We start from the raw sequence: 25,253 nt of genomic DNA, 5'->3' as shown, positions 1-25,253 counted from the left end.
AACATTTTAAGGTGTTTAATTACATTTATTAATCAGAACAAATTAATAAGGAGAATTGTTAAAAACTGAAATTTTTAAACAACTTATAAGTAGAATGATAGAATTCACAAGCTGAAAGCATTGGTGTAATGCACTGTTTTTCACCATTTTTCTAAGCTGTGGACTAGAGCAAAAGTCATAACCCTGCACCATGCACTGAAGAATAAAGTCCTCCAAGAATCCTTAATGACAACATGCAAATGTAGGATTGATAACCTCAGGATTTATGATGTAGTAATATCAAAAGCAAGAATGCTCCTTTTTCCTACTTTTCAGGTTAAATGGGACCAGAAAGGAACAAATTTTTCATCTGGGTGGTCATCTTCCTTCTTGGGCTCTCTTTGCTGCCCATGCCACTGTGGAGAGCTGTTTCTCTAGTAGTGTTGGGATGGGAAACTTGCAGCCAACCTGTCCCAACCAAGATGAATTTCCCTGCTGATGGATTCTACCAATAACCACACTCTCCCGTGAGATGATTGTCCAAACTGCATGAAGTTTTGACATTCGGAAGAGTGTGCTGAGGTCAAGAAGAACAGGAGTTAATCATGCTGTACTCACCTTCCCCATAACCCCTATTTCTTCTCAATAAATACTCGCCTTCCTGGGTATGGTGCTCCCATTTTCCCCTCTCCATATAATCACCCCATGGCCTCCCCTTTTTGGACCACTTAGCTTAAAGTTGTGGAGTAAAACACAACATAACTTTATTTATGGGGGATTGGGTTTAGAAGCTCAGGCTTTACAAACAATAATAGATCCTTTTCCATGGAATGGAAGTGGGGAAAGGAAATGGTAATATTAACCTGCTGTATCATGTATATATATATGTGTGTGTGTGTGTTTATATTAATACCTCATGCATATTTGTGTCGAGTATATTCTAGGTACCTATAAAACAGCAATCAAAGAGGAAAGGATAGTCTCTAAAGACCTGCTGAGGAGAGTTCACCCTCTGATCACTAAAAATGAGGCCAAAGTCAGAGAAAAGAACAAGCCATAGTGCTCAGAAAATATTATCGTCTCCTGGCAACGTTGGCAAGTTTCTACTAACCCATGCACTAGGTTTTCCAGGAGAAGCAATGTGGAGCAACGTGTAACTGATGAAAGAAAGTCACAGAAATTTGGAAGTTTTGGGAGATAAACAATGTGGGGCCACTGCAGTGTTGGCTGTCCTGCTTCATAATGAGGAACCTAAAGGAAGTCCATGAGCGATTTGAGGGCAGGGATAGTTGTGGTCCTGCTCATCATTCATCACTGCTTCCCCAGAGCCCAAATAGGGCCCACTCCTTTACCAGTGATTATGGTTTATTCCTTCTCTGGGTCCACCCATAAGCTGCTGCAACCACACCCCCAGGCCCACCCAACACTGTCTTGATATCAGGACCAACTTCACAGAGGCACACAGTTCCACTGGTTCCAGTCACAGGGCATGCGGACATGCTGCAGAGTGTGACTCATTTTTTGCATAATTTTGTTGCTCTTGTCTACATGAGAATAGACGGGGAAGCCAGTTTTGTCCATAACCTGGCTCTGGGTATGGATGACATGGGAGACGAGGCCCTGTGCCCGGTACTCGGGCAAGGTGCCTGCCATCCGCATTTCTCCAGTCTGGTCCATCAGATTCCAGGTCACAGGGGTCCCCTCGGGGCCCAGCAGGCAGAAGGAGAGGAAGTTCCGGATACAGCGCTCGATGAATCTCTGGCTCCTCTCATTCCCACCAAAAGACCAAAACTTATTCACCAAGGCAGCATGAGTGACATCCAGGGATGAGAGTTTAAACATCTCATGGTTGCTATGGAGGGGCCAAGAGAAAAGCACAATCCATGAATATGAAGCCTTATATTTGTTCTTACCTCTGTAGTCCTGAGAGAGAGAGTAGGCAGAGGAAACAGCAAATGCAAAGTTCTTAAGTACGGATGAGCTTGTGATGAGAGAGGAGAAGAAAGAACGCCAGTGTTGTAGGAGGAGTGAAAAGGAAAGAGAAGCTACATCGGAGAGTTAAACAGAGGCCTAAATTAGGGCCTTGAGGTATCTGGATCTTATTCAGTATGAGAAGGGAAATCACAAAGTTTCTTAAACTGGGGAGGAACATAGCATAAGTTACATTGTTAAAAAAGATTATTCTGGCCACTTTGCAGAAAATGGGTTGTAGGGCGACTAGAGTGAAAGTAGGAAGAGAAGTTGGGAGGCTATTTCATTAGGAAGAGATATAAGTAGTGCAGAGTGGCTTTTATCAAACTCACATGTCTTTGGGTTTGCTGCTGTTGGGTGATAAATTCTTTTCATCCAGAAGGGAAGGAACCAGTTTCTTTACTGTCTCAGATGCCATAAAGAGAAAGCATTGTGTGTGCTTGACTTGGAAGGATTTAGTGGCTGCAAGATTTTGTATCACCTCGTTCAGGGAGGGTTGTGAACCTAGATGGGAATATAAGGAGAGACATCATTTTTTAAGTATATCCTAGGTAGACACTCTCTAGTGTAGTAAGAAGTGTCTGGGATTTCGAGTTGGAAAACCTTAGTTCCAGACTTTCTGCTGGTGCTGTGTGGCCATAGTCACATAGCTGGGATTTGTGCAAATTCACCTGTAGCATATAAGTGAAAACATGCCCACAGGTTGATTCAGCGATGCTCACACTGTTAGTAGCAATAGCAACACCAGGACCAAGTTGTCCAGACTACATACCAAGCAGTTTTGATCATCAAGCTTATGAGTTATAAAAGATAGCCAACATTTATGAGCACTAGTATGATCCAAGAATAGCACATTGTAACAGTCACGGCTGACACCTCCTTATATCCATTCCCTGGTGATGGGGATTGAATCATGCCCTTCACAAAAGTCATGTTCAAGTCTTAACCTCCAGTCCTGTGGGTGTGAACCTATTTGTAAATAGGATCTTTGACTATGTTATCACTTAGTATATAACTAAACCGAATGAGGGGGGTGCTTAATACCATATGGCTGAAGTCCTTAAAAGGGAAGGAAATTGGACGTGGAAGTGGAAAGCCTCAGGGAGAGACCAATGAAACAGATTGCCATGTGATGGAGGAACAGACTGATTACCAACAAACCACAACCAAGAAGCTAATTTTCAGAAAGAAGGCGTGGCCTGCCGACACCTTGATTTTGGACTTCTAACCTACAAATTGTGAGCCAATAAATTCCCGTTGTTTAAACAAAAGAGTTTCGTGGTGTTTTTCATAGCAGTGCTGACAAACGAAGACACCTGGGTTAATCCTCTCCCACAATGAATCTAACCTTGGCCATTGGTTTGTTTTTACCAATGAGACAAGAGAAAAATTGATGCAAGGAGAGGTTTAAACGTGCTTGCGCATTGGTGCTTGTCCTCTCTTTCTACTTCACTGCCATGTGAATAAGCCTAGGCTAGCCTGCTGGTAGCATGTGGCCCTATTGCCCTCCACTGTCAGCCAGAACAGTCATTCAGACACATGAGTGAGGCCATGCTGCAGCAACCAGCCCTCATAGTCCACCCACCAGCTGACTGCAGCTACAAGAGTAAAGCTGGGAAAAACCTTCAAAAGAACTGTCTTGCAAAGCCCAGCCCTACTTGCTGATTCACAGACTTTTGAGCTAGTAGACGATTATTGTTTTAACTTTTGGGGTGGTTTGCTATGCAGCAAACGCTAACTGAGACATTCAGATATTGTGATAAGCTGTTTCTATTCAAGTTTTCATTTAATCTTTTCAGTGCCCCTGTGTTTTAGATATTACTACTATTCTCATTTTTATGTATGAAGAACATGAGTCTCAGAGAAGAAAAGTCACTTGGCCAAGGTCATGCAGCAAGTGACAGGTAAAACAAAGTTCCCATAAGAGTTAATCTGACACCAAAGGACATGCACAGAACCACAGCAATTGTCCCTGGTGATCTGAAAGGTGCTTTATGCATAATAAGCTGTCACTCTTATCCCAGAATTGGAAAGCCAAAGGGAAGCTCTGCTCCCATACCGAATCATCTTAAGGGATCCTGGATGTGTCTGCAAAATATATCATAAGTTATTGACTACCAAGTAATTTTATGAGTTCCCTCTATGAAACCCATTCTTTTCAGGCTTTGAGTTTTTTTTCCTTTACAGATATGGTTGCAGCCGAATCAAAAGATGGACAGAAAATGGACAGAATGCTGAGGGCCTGGAGCTTGGAGGAGGGGAGTATAGATAATATAGTGACTTGCTCAGAACAGATTCAACGCATATCCCACTCCTCTTACTTTGGATCTGCAAATGTTGTTTCCAATTGATGACTTCTGTTGATCCAAGGAGTTTCTGACAGCTCTCGGTGTCCTTGGAGTAGATATGGTAAGTATTGGTGTAGTGATCAAGATCGTCTGTCATATCCTATTTGCATTAAGAAAAGGGAAATAAAATTCCTTGTGTTTCATGATTGCAAGGCTTATTTTTAGACTCTTCTACTGTGATACTTTTAAGTACTAAAATAATGGTATTTTTATTGGTGTATAAAATTATTTCTGAATCATTTGAATCAGATATTCAATCACAAGATAAAGATAAGAGAGTCAAGTATTCCATTTATGTTGGAAAATTGCAGAACAATACTATTCTCTAACCATGTGTTGCATTAAAATTTCAAGTCAAATGAAAAACCATTTAGAAATCGTTTGACTATACTTACACAACTCTTCACAGGAGGAAGATAAAAGCAATTTACAAGGGAAAATTCTGCTCCCATAATAAATTTTTTTTTAAATTAAATTTTATTGAGATTATTCACATACCATACAATCATCAAAATTATACAATCAATTTTCACGGTACCATTGTATAGTTGTGCATTCATCACCACAATTAATTCTTTTTGTCAATTTTAGAACATTTTCATTAATCCAGAAAAGAAATAAAAATAAAAAAGAAAACTCGAATCCTCCCATACCCCTAATACTCCCTCCCTTATTGACCCATAGTATTGGTATAGTACATTTGTTACTGTTGATGAAAGAATATAAAAATATTACTAACTGTAGTACGTAGTTTGCAATAGGTACATTTCCCCCATATACCCTTCTATTATTAACTTCTAGTTATAATGTCATACACTTGTTCTAGTTCATTAAAGAAATTTCCGATATTTGTACAGTTAATCACGGACATTGTCCACAACAAGATTCACTGTGTTATACATTCCAAAGTTTTAACCTCCAACTTTCCTTCTGGTGATGTGCATGACTCTAAATTTCTCCTTTCCACCACATTCACATGCCATTCAGCAGTGTTAACTATTCTCACTATAATTTCCTACCATCACCTCTGTCCATTTTCAAACACTAAAGTTCAACCTAGTTAAACATTCTGCACGTATTAAGCAACTGCTCCCCATTCTTTAGCCTCATTCTATATCCTGGTAACCAATATTTCATGTCTAAAAGTTTACATATTATAATTACTTCATATCAGTAAGATCATACAATATTTGCTTTTTTGTGTCTGACTTATTTCATTCAACATAATGTCCTCAAGTTTCATCCATCAACCAGTTTTTTTAAAGACAATTTTCTTCATGCACCATACATTCCATCCTAAATAAACAATCACTGTTTCCCTGTATAATCACATAGTTATGCACTCACCAGCGCCACCACCACTATCTATATAAGGGCATTGCCATTTATCCTCAAAGAAAGAAGAGTCAAAAAAAAGTAGGAAGACAAAAGAAAAGGAAAAAAAAAAAAAGAAAAAAAAATGACAACTAAAAAGCAATGAAAGAAAAGATAAAATTAAAATAAAGTGCAATAAAAAAATCAGACAACATCACCAATGCCAAGGATCCCATACCCCTCCTTTATATCCCCCTCTTATAGGCATTTAGCTTTGGTATAACTATAGTTTGCATTGATTATATTTTTCCCCAATACCACCCCATTTTTAACACCTTGCAAGGTTGACATTCATGTTTTCTCCCTCATGTAACAACATATTTGTACATTTTATCACAATTGTTGAACACTCTAGGTTTCACTGAGTTATACCTTCCCAATTTTTATCTTCCCTCTTTCCTTCTGGTGTCCCACATGCTCCTAACCTTCCTCTTTCAACCATACTCATGGTCATCTTTGTTCAGTTTACTTACATTATTGTGCCACTATCACCCAAAATTGTGCTCCAAACCTCTCATTCTTTTCTTTTCCTATCTGTCTGTAGTGGTCCCTTTAGTATTTACTGTAGAGCAGGTATCTTGTCACAAACTCTCTCATTGTCTATTTGTCAGAGATTATTTTAAACACTCCCTCATATTTGAAGGACAGTTTTGCCAGATAAAAAATTCTTGCTTGGTGGTGATTCTCTTTCAGTATCTTAAATATATTACACTATTGCCTTCTTGCCTCCATGGTTTTACCGAGAAACCCTTACATAGTCTTATCAAGTTTTCCTTCTATGTGATGGATCACTTTTCAAGATTCTCTTTGTCTTTGATGTTTGATAATCTGATTATTAAGTGTCTTGGCATAGATCTATTCAGATCTATCCTGTTTGGGTTATGCTGCACTTCTTGGATCTGTAATTTTATGTCTTTCATAAGAGATGGAAATTTTCAGTGATTATTTCCTTTATTGTTGCTTCTGCCCCTTTTTCCTTCTCTTCTCCTTCTGGGACACCCATGAGATGTACATTCATGCACTTCCTGTTGTCATTCAATTCCCTGAGATGTTGCTCATACTTTTCATTTTTTTCCCATGTGTTCTTTTGTGTATAGGATTTCAGGTGTCTTGTTCTCCAGCTCCTGAATGTTTTCATCTGCTTGTTGAGATCTGCTGTTGTATGTCCATTGTGTTTTTCATCGCTCATGTTGTGCCTTTCATTTCCGTAGGTTCTGCCAGTTGTTTTTCAGACTTTCAGGTTCTTCCTTATGTTCGCCCAATGTTTTCTTTATATCCTCATCTCTTTTGCCATATCTTCTCTCAACTTGTCAAATTGATTTTTGAATTGATTTAACATATTTATTTGAAGATCTTTAATTAGTTGTTTGAATTCCTGTGTTTCAGGTGAAGTGTAAGTTTGTTCCTTGACTGGGCCATATCTTCATTATTCCTACTGTGATTCATAGTTTTCTGTTGTCTAGGCATCTGGTTTCCTTGATTACCCCAATCAGATTTTCCCAGAACAAAATGGGTTCAGGTTTCAGGAGGGGCCTGTATTCAGTATCAGGTTTCCCTGAGGGTGTGTCCTAGAAGATTGACAGACTTTCCTGTGAGGCCTCTAGCTGCTGTGCTTTTCCTAACCGACCTAGCAGATAGCTCCTGTCAGCCTGTCACTCCCCACTGGTGTAAAGAGGTGCAGTCCCTTTAATTCACAGTGGACCCAGTCATGGCCAGAAACCGAGGATGTCAGAAGCCAAGCTTAAATTGTTTCTGGTATGTTTGTTTGTTATCCCCCAGGCCCTGGAGTCTGAACTCTCTGAGGAAGGGCTGCACCTTGAGCTGGGCCCCTCCCCCTTACTCTTAGAGAAGATACACCCCCTAGGGAATTATCGTCTACATTTGAATTACTTCTTTGTCTCTCTGACTCTGTTAACTCTACCCTTGCCTGAATCAGCCTGCTGAAAACTGAAAATGCCTGAGGCTTTCTCCACTGAGCCACTCTGATTGAGAAAGTAAAAAAGGAGTACAGAGAAAGCCCCTTTACAAAGCCAGTCCCAGGCCCCCAGTTTCGCCTATTGGCCAGAGATGGTACCCAGTCCTCTGTGCTCCTTTTCTTGGGACACAGCCATTTTACAGTATTCTACACTCAGCTGTCTCCAAAAGTCTCTATATTTTTTTCCGTCAGCACCACCTCCTTTCCACTGGGAATGACCTCAAGGTACTTTGCTGCTTGCTAGGGGTTTGTCTGTGTTTGTAGCTTGTATTCAGCAGTCCACATTTGTTAATAAAAATCCCAGTTGGAGCATGGTTGATCTATAATCACTTGCTCCTGGCAGGGACTGCTTCTTTCTCTCACAGCAGCAAAGTTTTGCAGCTTAGCCTTCCATGGGGGGAAGGGGCACCAGTTCTGCAGTTTTTACTTACAACTTTTATGCTGCGATCTCAGCCATTCCACCCATTCCAGCCTGTTGTTCAATGTGTGGACAGTCACAGATGTCCCTCAACAGTTGTTCCTGGCTATTTACTAGTTGCTCTAGAGGACTAACTAAATTCCACACCTCTGTATGTCACAATCTTGCCCCACCTTTCAGGAAAAATTTTACTAGATTTCAAATAATTGCAGAACACACTGACTATGAACATAATGGGATTAAACTTTATGTAAATAGCTGGATAAAATTCTCTGTCTACACATAATGAAACCAAAGAGAAGGAAGATCCCAATTAAAAAGGCTTTCTTTAAAAAATACCGTAGTTAAATTGTATTTCCAGAAATACGAACACACCACTTATTCAGAAAGCTCCCCTCAGATTATTAATTAACAGATTATTTGGAGGAAAGAGGCAGAGGAAAATATTATTACCCCAATTAGTACAGAATCAGAAAACTTATTTTAAAAGTTAGAGGATGTTGCACAAAAATATACTTGTCAGTAATAACACTGATCACATTTAAAATAAAAAGCACATAATTTTATAATATTTTCAGCTTTTAGTATTAATAAAAATTTCTTTATTTTAAATATTGTTTAATTTAGTGTGTTTAAATATTCATTTGTATTGGTATGATATTTGCATTTTTATAAATTTATATTTTACTGGGTGTTTTAAAGTGATAATATGAATTTTGTTTTTGAAATGTATTATGAATTTAGTTTGAATAATTGTTTTAAGTCTTCATCCAAAATGTATACAGAAGTTCTAACATTATGATTTTGCCCATATGGTCACTCTCATTCACCAAGTTGATTCACACTTTCACATCTTTGGCCTTGCTATATTGTCTGGTTAGAATGTCCTCTCTTCCTTATTGGCCTGACAAAAATATATTTATCTACAAAATTGGTTCAGATGGAAGCTCCACCAGTAAGTTCCTTTCACCATGTCCCATAATCTCCACCACATCTAGAATGAATACGTGTATGTGTACATGTATTTATTTTTATGAGAGCAGTTTTAGGTTTACAGAAAAATCATACAAATAGTACAGAATTCATCCATGTGTCTGCATGCATCAAAAACTGCATTTCTTTTTACAGTAAAGTAGTATTCCATTATGTGTATATACAACATTTTTTTTATCCATTCATCTGCTGATAGACACTTAGGTTGCTTCCAGGTTCTGGCAATTCTGGAAAATGCCACTATGAGCATCAGTGTGCAAATTTCAGTTCAAGACCCTGCTTTCAATTCCTTCAGGTATATGCCTAGAAGTGGGATGACTAAGTCATAGGATAATTCTATCCTTAACTTTCTGAGGAACTGTTAAATTGTTTTCCATAAGGGCAGCACCATTTTACATTTCTGCCAACAATTTATGAAGGTTCTTATTTCTCTAAATCCTCTCCAAATACATGACATTCTCTTAATTCCAGTAATGTTGAACAACTTTTCATGTGCTTATTGGCCATTTGTATATCTTCTTTGTAGAAATATCTATTCAAGTCTTTTGTCCATTTAAGTGGGTTGTTTGTTGATGATTTGTAAGTGTTCTTTATAAATTCTCTATCTAAAACACTTATGAGACATATGGTTTCCCAAAATTTTCTCCATTCTGTAGTTTGTCTTTCTACTTCCTTGATACAGCATTTTTATTGGGGACGATTAAGATAGCATGTATAAAATCCACCCTCAGTGATGCCGGAGATATGCAACATGACCGCTAGGGCTGATGCAATAGCGGCTTAAGTTGCCCTCAGCCTTCTACGGAAGTGATAGCCGTTCGCGCCTAAGATTTGCGCCTAGAGTGCTAGCTTTACTACCTGCCTTCTACCCCAGCAACAGTAGCCACCAATCCTGTGCTAGCCTTACATCTGCCATCCGCCCTAGCAACAGCAGCAGCCAATCCTAGACTGCCACCCGCCTTTGCAGCCACCAATCCTAGGCCGCCACCCGTTCGTACTAGCCACTCCCTCTACCTTAGAGTATATATACCCTGCCTCTTCAATAAAGTTTTGCAGCTTGATCAGAAACCTGTCTTGCTGTCGTTCTTCGTGTCTCTTGTCCCATACCATTCTTCCCTCGCAGGAGCTGGAGCCTCGGTTGATCGTCCCGCGGGCCGGGACACTTTTTGATACACAAAAGTTTTTAATTTTTCTGAAGTCAAAATTTTCTATTTTTCTGTTGTTGCTTTTGTTTTGGGGTAAAGTCTAAGAAATCATTGCCTAACACGAGGCTCTAGAGAAGTTTCCCTATGTTTTTTCTAAGAGTATTATGGTTTTGGTTCTTATACTTAGGTCTTTGATCCATTTTGAGTGGATTGCTGTATATGGTGTGAGGGAGAGATCCACCTTCATTCTTTTGTTTATAGATATCCAGTTTTTCCAGCACCATTTTTGAAGAGACTATTCATTCTCGATTGGGTGGACTTGGCATTCTTGAATATTTCTGAATACTTGATTTGATTCCATTGGCCTATATATCTGACCTTGTGTCAGTACTATGCTATTTTGATTCCTGGGTCTTGTACAAGTTTTTAAATTGAGATTTGTGGGTCCTCCAACTTATCAAGTGGTCTTTGGCTATTTGGGGCTCCCTATCATTCCATATGAATTTGATAATTGGCTTTTGCATTTCTGCAAAGATGACTGTTGTGATTTTATTGGAATTACATTGATTCTGTAAATCACTTTAGGTAGAACTGGCATCATAAAAATATTTAGTCTTCCAATCCATAAACACAGAATGTCCTTCCATTTACTTAGGTCATCTTTAATTGCTTTCAGCAATGTTTTGTATTTTTCTGTGTTCAAGCCCTTAACATGCTTGGTAAATTAACCCATAGTTAGTTGATTCTATATATGTTATTGCAAATGGAACACTTTCCCTTGATTTACTTTTTAGGTTGTTCATTAATAATGAATAGAAACACCACTGAATTATGAGTGTTGATCTTGTACCCTGCCACTTTGCTGAATTTATTTCTTAGCTCTAGTAACTTTGTTGTTGATTTTTAAACTATTCTCTGTATATACAATCATGTCATCTGCAAAATAGGGAATGTTTTACTTCTTCCTTTCCAGTTTGGATGACTAATTTCTTTTTCTTGCCTAATTGCTCTGGCTAGAACTTCCAGAAAAATATTGAATAATAGTGGTGCCAGTTCTTACCTTGTTCTGCTTTTAGCTTTCAGTCTTTCACCATTGAGTATGATGTTAGCTGTGGGTGTTTTATATATAACTCTTTATCATGTTAAGGATATTTCCTTCTATTCCTAGTTTACTGAGGATTTTTATCAAGAAGGGGTACTGGAATTGGCAAATGCCTTTTCTGCACCAATTGAGATACTTATATGTTTTTGGTGTGTATTTTTGCCTTCATTCTGTTTCTGCAGTGAACTACAGTAATTGATTTTCATATGTTGAAACACCTTTGCATTCCTGGGATAAATCCCACTTGGTCCTGGTGTATAATGCTTTTAATGTGTGTTGGATTTGATTTCCTAGAATTTTGTTGAGGATTTTGCATCCATATTCATTAGGGAAATTGGTTGGTAACTTTCTTTCTTTGTGGTATCGGTACCTAACCTGGCTTCAGTATAATGGTGATGCTGGTCTCATAGAACTAGTTAGGAAGTATTACCTCCTCTTGTTTGGAAGAGCTTGAGCAGGATTGGCGTTAATTCTTTTTGGAATGTTTGGTAAAATTCACCAGTGAAGCCATCTGTTCCTGGGCTTTTCTTTGTTGTTAGGTTTTTGATTACTGATTCTATCACTTTACTTGTTATTGTTCTGCTTATATTTTCTATTTCTTCTTGAGTCCATACTGATAGTTTGTGTGTTTCTAGGAATTTTTCCATTTCATCTAGAATTTCAAATTTTTTGGAATGCATTTGTTAATATCCTCTCAAAATCCTTTTCATTTCTGATTTTAGTTATTTGCACCTTCTCTTTCTTTTTCTTTCTCTGTCCAGTTAAAGGTGTGTCTTTTTTTTTTTATCTTTTCAAATAACCAACTTTAGGTTTTGTTGATTCTCCTTATTGTTTTATTTTTAGTTCTCTATTTCATTTATCTCCACTCTAATCTTTATATTTCTTTCCTTTTGCTTGTCTTGGGTTTAATTTGATCATCTTTTTCCAGATCCTCCAGCTGTGAGGTTACATCTCTGAATTGAGATCTTTCTCCTTTTTTAATGTAAGCATTTAGAGATAGAAATTTCCCTCTCAGCACTGCTTTCACTGCATTCCATAACTTTTGGTATGTTCTGCTGTCAAAATATTTCCTAATTTCCTTTGTGTTTTCTTCCTTGACCCATTGGCTTTTTAAGAGTGTGTTTCCACATATTTGTGAATTTGTCAGTTCTCCATCTGTTTTTGACTTCTACCTTTATTCCATTGTGGTTGCAGAAGATACATTGTAAGATTTCAATATATTTGAATTTAAATTGAGACTTATTTTGTGACTTAACATATGGGCTATCATGTAGAATGACTCATGCTCTAGAGAAGAATGAGTCTTCTGCTGTTGGATGTAGTATTCTATATTCATCTGTTAGATCTAGTGGTTTAGAGTATCATTCAAGTCTTCTATTTCCTTATTGATCCTTTGTCTACATGTTCTATCCATTATTTTAAGTGGTGTATTGATGTCTCCTACTATTAAAATACTACTATGTATCTCTCCCTTCAAATCTGTGAATTTTATCTGTATATTTTGGGGCTCTGCTATTAGGTGCATATATATTTATAATTATTATGTATTCTTGTAGAATTGTCCCCTTTACCTGTATTTAGTATCCTTCTTTGTCCTTTGCAACTGTTTTTCAGTTAAAGTCCATTTTTCTGATATTAAAACAGCTAACCTAGATTCCTTTTCATTACTATATGTGTGGAATATTTTTTTTTCCATCAGTGCCAGTTTGGATATATTATTTCCCCCAGAAAAGCCATATTATTTAATGTAATCTTGTGGGGGCAGACTGATTAGTCTGTTGATTAGGGTGGAAATATCTGATTAATTTATTTCCATGGAGATGTGGATCCTGCCCATTCAGGGTGGGTCTTAACTAAATGACTGGAGTCCTATAAAAGAGCTCACAGAGAGAAGGAACTCAAAGCAAGTGAGAGAGACTTTTGGAGAGATGATTGGGAGCTGATGCTTAGAGATACTTGAAAACATTTGGAGATGCTACCCCAGAGACATTTTGGAGAAAGCCATTTTGAAACCAGAACCCCAGAGCAAATGCAGACACCACCACATGCCTTCCCAACTAACAGAGGTTTTCTGGATGTGATCAGCCTTTCATCAGTGAAGGTATCCTCTTGTTGATGCCTTAGTTTTGACACTTTTATGGCCTTAGAATTGTAACTTTGTAACCTGATAAATCCCCTTTATAAAGGCCAATCCATTTCTGGTAGCATTAGCAAACCAGAACACAATCCTTTCACTTTCAACCTAATGTGTATTTGAATTTAGTGAGTCTCTTGTAAACTATATATAGTTGGATCATGCTTTTTATCCATTCTGCCCTGTCTGACTTTTGACTGGAGTGCTGAATTCATTTACTTTTAAAGTAACTAACAATGCAGTACTTTCTTCTTCCATTTTGCTCCTTGGGTTTTGGAAGTCTTCTACCATTTTTGTTCCTCAATTCGTCTATTACTGTGTACTTTCTTATTTATTTTATTCTTTGTGGTGATACATTTTGAGTCTCTTCTCATTTTCTTCCATGTATATTTTCAATATTTTCTTTGAAGTTACTATGGGGCTTAAATTTAACACCCTAAATCTATGACAATCATATTTGATTTGATACCAACTTAATTGTGTTCCTACACACCAACTATTTCCCTATATTCCTCTCTGTCCCCTCACCTTTTGTTTTTCTTGTTACAAATTGTGTCTTTATACATTGTGTGTCCAAAAACAGGTATTTATCATTACTTTTTATACATTTGCAGTTTAGGACCAGCAAGAAGTAAAAAGTGGAACTGCACACCAAAATACAATACAATACTACTGGTATTTGTAAGTACCCATATGATTACCTTTACCAGAGTACTTTATTTCTTTATGCCATTTCAATTCACTCTCTCATGTCTTTTTCTTTCAGCTTGAAGAACTCCCTTTATCATTGCTTGTAGGGCAACTCTACTACTGATAAACTTCTCAGCTTTTATCTGGGTAAGTCTTAATCTCTCCCTTATTTTTTGAATGAGAGTCAACCAAATTGTTGGTTGGCAATTATTTTCTTTCAGCACTTTAAATATTTCATTTCCCTGCCTTCATAGTTTCTGATGAGAAACTGGCACTTAATCATATTGGTGCTACTTCATTCATGACATACTGGTTTTCTCCTGCAGCTTTCAGACCACTATCCTTGTCCTTGGCATTTGATTGTTTAACCACAATATATTGGGGCACAGTTGTCTACAAGTTTATCATGTTTGGGGGTTTGTTGGAATTCTTGAATGTGTATATTCATGTCTTTCATTAAATTTGGTAACTGTTCTGGCATTATTTCTTTGAATATTCCTTCTGCTCTTTGCTTCTCCCTCTCTCTCTCTCCCCCCCTCTCTTTTCTAGGACCCCCATAATGCATATATTCTCTTTTCTAGGACCCCCATAATGCATATATTTGATTACTTAATGCTGTCTCACAGATCTCAGCCTTTGTTCACTCTTCTTCATTCTCTTTTCTTTCTGCTCCTCAACCTGAATCATTTCAGTCGTTTAATCTTAGAATTCACTGACTCTTTCTTCTGTCAGCTCTATCTTCTGTTGAAACCCTCCTGGGAATTGTTTATTTTAATTATTGTTGTTTTCAATTGTAATATTTCTGTTCGGTTCCTTTTTATAATCTCTCTCTATTTTTTTTCTTTTTCATTTTTTTTGTTCATCATTTTTCCAATACCTTAGTTCTTTCTCAGTATTTCTCTTTATCTCCTTGAGCATATTGAAGATCATTTTTATATCCTGGTCTGGTATGTCTGAAGTCTGGTTTTATTCATTGATGGTTTCTGAAGTTTTATCTTGTTCCTTTGCATTGACCATGATTTTCTGTTTCTTTGTTTTGTAATCTGTTGCACATGGTACATTTTAATAAATTAATATATTAACCCCTGAATTTAGTCCCTGATATGTGTGTTTCTTAATTTTGTATCCAGTTAGTAATGTGACGGTGATTTTTTTGAGTGCCAGTAGCTTACAAATACAAATAGTCCAGAGGAATAAATGTCTTTCATGGTCCTTGAAAATTGGCTTATTTTTGACTTCTGTTCTTCAGAGTTTAGCCCTCCTACCAAAAGATCAGACCAAGGTGATAGCTTTTCTGAACACGCTTCCTGATATGGGCATGCACTCTTAACCTTAGGAATTCCCCTTTTACAAGTATCTGCATGTCTCCAGAAATGCCTTTGAAATAGATTTCTCTCCCCTCCCAGGTGTTCCACTGTATGTCTTTATGCTGGCAATCCTTTACCCCAATCCACTTTGGTTGTTTTTCTCTTAAACTACTTTGACTGTCTACAAGATCTTCTGCCTGTAGGGCAAGTTCTAGGAAGGTAAGCCTGGGATGAATGTTCTGGTTTGGTCCTTCAGGTTTTCATCTGTTATACTGGCAACAGCACACAGGCACTCCACAATGAGAGCACAGGCCAGCTGTACACAATGCAGGGGAGAGTTGAAGGAGGGGCAGCAGGGCATCACAAGTTCTTCTAGTGATTTTAAGCTGCATTTTCTTGATTCAGTGCTTTCCCTATAACTACAATGCTCTTAACTTTTCTGGAGTGCTGAGGAAGATGGTTCTGCCAGTTTTTGCTAGTTGTTCAAAGATTCTATGGGGGGAAAGAACCCTAGAGAATCTATGCTGCTATCTTGGGCAACCAGAAGTCCACATCTGATTTTAATCAGATTATGCCTGAGCTATTTCTGTATCTTGTAGATCTTCTGTTTTTACATACTTCACACCATATTATACCTTGTTGATATATCATCTCCAGGCTGTGAGCTTTTTGAGGACAGGGACTTGCTTATCTTCCCCATGATTCATTCCTGATTCCTGTCTATTACATGGCAAGGCACATGGTAGACACTCAGCAAATATAAACATAAAGGCATCTTCATTCCATTACTGACATCTTACCTGCTCCTGAGGTCGGACAACCACTGTATTAAAATCAGGCCACTTGTCCACCAGCACCTTTAGCTTGAATGGGTTTCCCTGATTTATGTGGAAGACGGTCCCATAAACCTGTAACATTCCAAGAAATAGGAGGGTTAATGCCACTCTTTATTGAAGGATTTAATATTATCTTTCCCAGATATTCTTTTATTTGTATGCATAGAGACACCCAGTTTTACAAAAATAAAAATATCTGATACATACTATTTTTAAATCTGATTTATTCCCCTTGAATGTGGGCCTATTTCTATTATAAACTCATAATTTTCTAATGTCTGCATAGGATTCTACCATGTAGATGTAAGAGTTTTTTTTTTTTTCCATTTGCCTGTTGTTTGATATTGAGTCCTGTCCCTCAAAAAAGACATGTTCAAGTTTAAACTGAATTCCTGTGTGTGTGAACCCATAACTAAATTGCACCATTGAAGATGAGTCATTATAAGTTAAGGTGTGAACTCATTTGTGAATAGAATATTTGAAGATCCTATTTAGATGTGGCTAAATGGAATCAGAGAGGGCCTTAGTTTCATAGGGCTAAAGTTTTATAAGGAGAGTAAATCTATACAGAGACACAGGCAGCTGATCAAGAGAAGTATCAAACAGAAGGAGAAGCCATGTGACAGAGGCAAGCCAAGGAACCCCAGAAATTATGGCAAGCCAGCATCAAAATGCTACAGATTCAGGGAAAAAGCATGACCTGTCAAGACCTTGATTTTGAACATCTAGCCTCCAAAGCTATGTATCAATAAATTCCCATTGTTTAAACCAACTCGTGTGGTATTTGTCATAGCATCCATGATAAACTAAGGCACCTATTGATAACCATTTCAGCTCTTCCCAAGTTTTCAATTTAAGAATAGAAATCCTCCATAAGCACCTGATATTTATTTAGAAAATCTAGAAGGGCAATTACTCATCCAAAGGCTATATACACAGTTAAAATCTTTAACATGTACTTCCACATTACCCTCTGGAAAGGTTCAATGAACTCCCACCAGCAGCATAGACTACAGCCTAGTCTCATGAGAAAGGGCTTTTGGAGCGCCATATACTGGGTCCAGTCTTGGATCCCCACTCCCACCATGTTGGACTGGCTGTTTAATATTTCAAGTATCAGTTTAAGACTCTATCCTCAAGAGGAATGAGAAGTTAGGAGAGGGAGGAAGAAAGGAAGATAGCCTCTCTGTAGTAAGTGTCCTTGAGGTTTTGGGGTTGAAGAATGCAGCAAATGTATCATTATGGACCTCATGACAATTGTGAATATGAGGCTTAAGCCGATGGCAGCATGAATGGAAATATACCAATGACCATTGCCCAAGTTAAATGACCGACACTTTAATGACTGCTACCATTGATAGATGACAACCAAGGATACACTTATATCCATCACTCCAGCTACCCCTATACCACATGAAGTATTGATGTTAGACTGTGGAGAAAGAGAGGAAAAAACCTCTCTAGATTTGACTGAATTCATAAGAATTTATTTTATTTCCAGCCATGAGAGGAGGCATTACATGGAAATTCCATTCAGTTAAGGGCAAAATACAGAAGCTACTTTTTTGCACATTTGCATTTGGGGCCTATAATTTATTTATACTGCAGTGATAAATACCATATCATGAGTTGGCTTAAACAGCAAGTATTTATTGTCTCATGTTTGCAGAGACTAGAAATCAAAAACCAAGGTGTCAGCAAGGCCATGCATCTTCCCTGAATTCTAGCATTCTTCTGTGGGCTGGTCACAATCCTTGGGGTTCCATAGCTATCATACAGTGATCTCTCTCTCTTGTGTCTACCCTTCCATTTTCTATTGACTTCTAGCATCTGACCCCTCTTTGACTATGCCCAAATTTCTTTTGCTTGTAAAGGACTCCATTAATACAGATTAAGGCCCACCTTGATTCAGTTGGGCCCACTTTGACTAAAAATTATATTTTCAAACAGTTCTATTCACAAATGGGTTCATACTTACAGTAATATGGATTAGAATAAGAATATGTCTTTGTGGAGTACATAATTTAATCTACCATACTTGCCTAACTATGAGTTTAGACAACAACCTAAAATGTAACATCTTCCCCAGTTCTTTTCTGAGCATGTCTCTTGTCCTAGGAATTTCCCCATTTGCATGGATCTGAGTGTCTCCTTTCTCAAAACAGAACAAAACAAAACAAAACAGTGTTTTCTCAGGGTCCCAGGGGCTGCACTATATATCCTACAGTCAGCAATATTTTGTCCCAGGCAGCAGCAATTTGCCTATTTTCTTACACATTCTGTAGGAAGGTTCTATGAGCTACCTCTACACGCAGGCAAGTTCTGAGATGGTGAGTCTGTGATGAGAGTCCTGGTTCAGTCCTTCAGGCTGCAACCAGAGAGATTGGTACAGAAATATATGCACTCTGGTATGTTCAGAAGGATTACTATGATCCCTCCAGAACCAGAACCAAGAACCTATACTGGGAGCAGGGTTGAGAGCCATACCAAGCTGGTGCAAGGATAGGGGAAGGGCCAGCAAAGGTGCCATGAGATACTACTATATTGAAGTTGTCTTTTTCTTGATTCGGCATTTGTCCTGTCACTGCAACACTTTAACTATTTTCTAGAGCTTTGAGAATGATGGTTCTTCCAGTTCTTATTTGTTGCTGACATTTTCTGTAGGAGGACAGAATCCTGGATCTCCTCACACTACATCTGGATAATGTCACCTCCAACACACACATACATATATATATATATATATATGATAGAAATAAACTTAACACCCTGCTCTATGACCCTTTAACTCTCACTTTACAAAAATTTCTAGCTATGTACTCCATGTGTGTATGGTTGAATGAATTTTTCCCCTACAAAAAAACCTGGCTCTTCCATATGGTTCAGAAGATTTGACTACTCGAAATACATTCTGAAATCAATTTGATGAAACTATTTTAGAAAACATGCTGAATGTTAGTCTCTCTTTTGTTTAATTTGTTGTGATTCTTGAAGTAATAATTTTAGTTGTTCTCTAGTGGAGTGGGTGCTTCTGACTGAATAGAGGAAAGTTACTTCCAAGGAAATGAAAAAAGGAAAGTCTATACATGGATTTTATTCAAAATTCAATACTTATTTATTGAGTCCCTATTGTGTTCCAGGGACTGAGTGCTTGGAACAACTTGAGAACTAAACAAAGGTCCCTGCCCACATAATGCCTACATTCTGACGCTGTAAGGTAACACCTCAATTGATGAATTAATTTTAGAAGGTTCAGATTTCCTTTCATAATCTATGTGCATCTCCATCAAAGATTAGCATGCTTGGAAGGATTAGACTATGTGAGGGAAATCAAAGTACAGTGGCAAAGGGCATGGCTTCTGTACTGGATTGAGGGTTATTGTCATCATTTTCCTTCCTATGAAAAATAAAATCATCGATCATACTGAAGTTCAGAGGCCAGATAATATGATTTGGCTGAAACTATATCATAGATCAGAGACAATTATGTATTCATCAGTATGCTCATAATAGAGAGAAACGTCTTCATTTGTTCTCTTATTAAATGGGTCTTGTTAAATGAATAGCATCTAAACACTCATAGAAGGAAATATGTACAGAAAATTCATCATCCCACTTTTTAAATAATTGCCTTGGGAATGTGGCCAAGAAGCTCACTTTGTTGTGAAAGACAAGGGTCTTCATGTGAGACTCCATGAAAGGTCTAAGCTCCGGTCTCAGACATGGGATATTTATATGCTGTTAAGCCCAATTCAATCCCTCAGGAATTCTCCCTAAAAATAAGATATCCTGAAAAGTGGGAGACCACCTCACTGTCAAACTCCAGTACAAGAGAACTGGTAACATTTATTATAAAGGGAGTGCCCAGACCAAGAGAACCTCCCAGAATGGTGACACAGGTGGACTAAAAGAATGGATTATGCCATTTCTATCTGTTCCTGTTGATCATCCTCTCCAAGTATAAGTGTTTAAAAATTTATAGGTACTGATATTGATTCTCATTTTGTTCAAAACAGTAAGGTATGCAAAGAGTTGAAATGTGCTTTCTAGTTTATATTCTTGGCCCAGCAGTGAGCAACTGGACAAGTTATTCAAGTATTCTAACCCTCAGATCCATCATCTTTAACACAGGGGACTGGAGTAGTACCCACATTGTAGGGCTTGATGCTTATATAAGCTAATGAATATAAGGCACTTAGTACAGTATCTGAAACCACGTATTATGCAATAAATGTTTGCCAATATTACCACTTCTTCTTCATGACTGCTATGCCTGGACCTGAAGCTGGTTGGTTTTGGAGCTGGGTAGTTAGTTGTGAAAAGTCATCTATTTTCATTAGCTGAAGAAGGCACTTCAAATAAGCTGGTGTCCCTGGTAATGCTGACACACAAACACACACACATGCATATGCATGCACATGCACGCCCCCATACACAAACACACACCACCTGTGCATGAATCCAGCCCCTTGCAACTCATATCGTTGCAATGAAAAGAACTGCACTTTGTAATCACTTGGAAGTCTCCTTAAGCGACAAATTTATAAAGCACAATCCTTTGAAGATTGATGAAATAGAATTTGACCCATTACCACATTTCTAGCAGTCTTGTGATGGTTAATCTCTCACCTGGACAGGGTTCTTTCAGGGAAAATAAGCTAAACATTAATATGTACTCTCAGTCAACTTTGAGCTCTGGACAGATTTCTAGTTTATTGTGAAATATTTCTGGTAAAGAAACAAGGGACTTGTTTGTGAGTCAGCTCAGAACAAAAAGCAGTGTTGTCTCAGCATATTTCTAGCCATCTCAGAGCATTGCAGCTCACTATTTGTGAAATTCTGGGCAAATCACTCAATGACCGTCCGTTTTCTCCACATTCTGCAAACACCTTACAGAGACATAATGTAAATTAAATGAGAGAAAACATGAAATAGTGCCTGGCACAGAACAGATGCTCAAGAAATATTAGACCCTTTTCCTCCTCTTTCACAGGAAGCTGTTGTTCCTTACTCCCCTCGGAATTTTCCATTCTCACCTTTAAGGATTCAGGAAGGCTATTCCGCAAGGATTTCTCCAGCATCTGCAGCATCTTGGCACCTTGCAATGAGAACATTTTGAAGGACACCTTACCTAGAGAGATGACCAAGAAACAGGCAGGAATGAGAAGAGATGGAGGAGATTTAGAAACGTGAGTAGCATCATCTATGCTTATGACCAGGCCTTTTTAAGTATCTCTTCACTAGGTCATCTTCACTGAAGTCTTCACCAACGCCAAGGAAGAATGAGACTGGCAGAAAGCACAGGAGTCTCTTTCTGAATTTTTCAGTTCCCTATATTACATTTGATGAATTTCAGCTATTACTTTCTCTTTTAGATTAACAAGCACATCTTAAAAGTATATATAGCATTTTTTGAAATTAAAGCTGTTATCAGTGACTCCCTGGCTCCACTGGCAGCAAGCTATACAACCTTGGGCAAGCTGCTTAGCCTCTGTGTACCTTGGTTTCCTCTTAAGTGGATGGGATAATGGCACTATCTAACTCACAGAATTTTTGTTAGGATTAGATGAATTAAAAATGCAAAGTGCTTTAAAGAGCATCTTCCATACAGTAAACACTAAACATATATTACTTTTCACTACTTCCACTCCTCCTTCTATTAACATCTTCAGTGACTGTCAACCACACTGTGATTTAAATCAGTCCAATGGCTTGCAATTCTTCTGTATTGAAGGAATGGGATATATCTTTAACTTCCATAATGAACAGTACCCTCTGGAATTGAGCCGTGAAATGATCCTCGAGTATGTGTGCGTGGACATAAATTCTCCTCTTTTTATTCTCCTCCTTCTTCACCCTCCATTATCCTCTGTATCCACATTATCCTATTTTTCTCTCCTATTTCCCACTGCACCCAGCTCTCAAGAGCCACCAGTAATGATTATATTATTAATCTATGTGTCTGGCACAAAATCTATGATGCTGCTGCAACTCCAAGGCACTAATATAATACCTGTATATGTAGAGGGGTGGGAGAGCATTAAAATCAAATCGGAAAAGGTAGGGAGTAAAACAGTTCATCTATACCACATATATAAACATAAATAAAAGAGAACACAGCAAAATACAAAAATAAGCAGGTTGGGGTAATAGTAGTATAAATGAAATCTTCAAAATAAATTTTTATATGATTTAAATAAGCTATAAATCTGGTTGTATTTTTGTCCTTATTCATGTACTTATTCCCTCTCTGACTTTAAGCTTGACTTGATTGCTTATCAGTCATTCAGGAACAAAGCACCTACCTTTAGATGTAACCAGAAGGATTAATTAAGATCATGCTTGCATAGTGTCTCCACACAGTATGTGCTAAATAAATGTTACTTGGACCAGCCTCCTTCCTTCTCTGTTCACATATCAGCTTTCAAAAAGCACATAATTCCTCCATATTAATATATGATTCAGGGTGGAAACCTCCAAGAATTTTTCATAACATCTAACAAAGTGCCCTCCTCAGAGGAGATGCTAGATTTATGTTTCTTAAATTGGAGTTATTTCTTTACTTTCGGAATATTTGCAGGCATATTCTTTAGTATAAATCAATAAGAGCATTTTGATTTGTCTATTTTGGAGTGGGTGTCATAAATTACCCTTTTTCAAGATGAGTCCTCACCTGGAAAGCTGTCTCCAATGAATATTCACATATATTCTGAGAAACAAATGAAGAGCAGCAAACTTCCAGAAGATGTAATCTCCCTGTGATGCAGTCAGCTCAGCAGGGTCTTACCAGAATACATTTTGGTATATCTTCTCCAGAAATTGCTGAGGCAAGGTTATAATGTGGACTTTGCACTAAGCTGGCAAAACTCCTGAATATCAGGTCTACCGGAATCCAGTGGTTCACCTCTGAATTTTGTGTTCGGGTAGCTGGTTCTGCAAGTTTGAGAGGCTAGCAGTGTGCCCTCTGCTCTCCACCCTCATAGGCCCTGCCAATTCTATGCAAACCAGAGTCATGGGACACCAGGAGGCCAGAGAGTGGGAAGGAGGGGCAGATTGCATAAGCAACACCCTTTCCACCCCTTCCTCTTTTCAAGTTCCTATAAAGGGAGAATGACAGTGGCTAAGGATTCAGATGAGATCTGATTTGGAGAATCTGATCTATTTTCTGACACATATGCGATTGGTTACATAGAGTGACTGAAGCTGTTAGGGTCTCCTTCTTTAGGTTAACTTGCACCCTTTTCCCTGCCCATCGTGAGGCTGCAGTTAAATAACACAAACATTATTCGATGAGGACACTTCTTAGTCTCACTTTTTTAGATGAGGAAACTGAGCTCACTGGGGATGAATAAGACCATATTTTAACCCAGAGCCTTTTCATTCCACAGTGCCTCCTATCCTACATTAACACTTGCTGTACCATCCCTGGACAAAAAAGGAGGATTACAAGAAAAGATATTTTGAGTCCCAACTCCACTTTGAAAACACCCAGGGGGGAAGTCTGTTGTGTCCAGGCCTTTGATCTTTCCATCATGTCCTTTTGCCTTGTTTACCAGGTTAGTCCGTAAGTCCATTTTGGAGGGAAGAAGTAACCCTGAAATCAGACAGGGGCAGCTAGCAGCTAGATAGAAAGTTGCAAAAGCATATGTGCTCTCCAATCAATGGACCAGTGCACAACAGTTAGCACATATTTTTCTATGTCCTCTCCAGGTGTCTTGGCTCACCTAGAACATTAATGCTCAATCTTTTCTCCTGGGGTTGAAGTTATCAGGATCCTCATTACCCTTTCTCCAAAGCCAAAGGCCTTGGGGGTTGTGTTGTCACTTCATCACAGTGGATCCCTTGGCCCCAAAAGGGTTCATTTCTCACGAAGGATGACTGCAACAAAAAAGGATCCTCTTGTGCCCTGATTGCAGAGAACAGACCCCTACTCCCCTCCTTCCTTCAGCCCCATACTCACTCAGGCACAAAACATTGTACTGGCCTCAGGTCTTGGAGTAGAAGATCTGGATTCAGGTGTCTCTGTCCCCCTTTTATCTTGGAGTAGTCTCTTAACCACTGTGGGAAATCTCCCCCGCTGTAAAAAGAGTGCACCATACAGGTAACCAAGGATTTTTCCTGCTCTTCTTTGACTTTGTGGTTATTATTCTTGTTGTTTTATAAGAGCTAACAGAATTAAAGGTTCTAGAATACTTTGGGATCACATACAAGGGAAAAGATCCAGAAGCACTGGCATCAGCCTTTATTCTAAGTGCCGTCCTCCAGAGTATGGATCGAGACATCCGTAATGTTGGTAAAGCCCCATAGCCTATTAGCTCAGAGTGTGAACAATAGGGCCAAACCAATAGGGTTAGGATCCTGAATGTGCCACTTACGTACTCTGTGACCTTGGGAAATCATTTCATCTTTCCATGCCTCAGTTTCTGTGTCTGTAAAGGGGGGTAGGTAATATTATTTACTTTGTAGTGTTTTGAGGAGAAAATGAGTTATTTTTGAATTGTTTAGCTAAGTTCCTGGTATATGGTAAGCATATATAAATATTTTATTAAACAAATCAGGAATTATCTTATGTAGGGTATTTTGTACATACAAATGTATATGTAAAAATATTTGATGGAAAAAACTATTTCCCTGGTGTTTTAGGTCCAGTCTCTTTCCATAAGGTTTATACTCATAAGATGGAAAGAATGATTTCTTTAAAATATTCCGTGTTGTCTTACTGCATGGATAGTAGATGATACTACAGTGTGTATCTTCCACCAAAAAACCCTCATTAAATCTGTTACTCATTTTAACTCAGTTTGGACTTTTCATGACTTTAGTTTATCCTATAATCCTATACATACTTATGTCACAGTGTTAGGTGAAGTTTGCCTCAGTTTGGGACTCCTATTACCCCCAGATAGATACAAATAAGTACTACCCTAAAGTGAAATATTATCAAAATGTAGCCAGATAGCCAAATACCAACATATGCCTGA

General features: G+C 38.2%; 1 protein-coding gene and 1 long non-coding RNA gene across 4 annotated transcripts; one reads left to right on the top strand and one right to left on the bottom strand.

Annotated features, from left to right (window-relative positions):
* On the bottom strand, positions 1–23,092 carry GLYAT (glycine-N-acyltransferase). 3 transcript variants are annotated; one of them, XM_037838336.1, is made up of 6 exons: positions 22,946–23,092; positions 21,309–21,403; positions 16,237–16,344; positions 4,272–4,398; positions 2,283–2,454; positions 1–1,831 (listed from the first exon to the last, which is right to left on the bottom strand). In XM_037838336.1, exons 2-6 carry the CDS (start codon positions 21,384–21,386, stop codon positions 1,429–1,431), a joined length of 888 nt encoding a protein of 295 aa, XP_037694264.1. In that variant the 5' UTR covers positions 21,387–21,403; positions 22,946–23,092; the 3' UTR covers positions 1–1,428. The 3 variants fall into 3 exon arrangements, with proteins under 3 accessions (XP_037694264.1, XP_037694265.1, XP_037694267.1); XM_037838337.1 differs by having other exon boundaries at positions 22,923–22,991; XM_037838339.1 differs by lacking the exon at positions 22,946–23,092 and adding an exon at positions 22,578–22,817.
* Positions 14,071–19,483, top strand: LOC119535951. The gene is made up of 3 exons (XR_005217319.1): positions 14,071–14,120; positions 14,206–14,276; positions 19,413–19,483. It is a non-coding gene; the product is annotated as an uncharacterized LOC119535951 (long non-coding RNA).
* Positions 23,093–25,253: the final 2,161 nt, after the last annotated feature.

This window comes from Choloepus didactylus, chromosome 6, assembly GCF_015220235.1.
Source record: "Choloepus didactylus isolate mChoDid1 chromosome 6, mChoDid1.pri, whole genome shotgun sequence".
NCBI classification, from domain to species: Eukaryota; Metazoa; Chordata; class Mammalia; order Pilosa; family Megalonychidae; genus Choloepus; species Choloepus didactylus.
The sequence above is the reverse complement of the archived record's forward strand: the minus strand, read 5'-3'. Positions and strand labels throughout refer to the sequence as shown.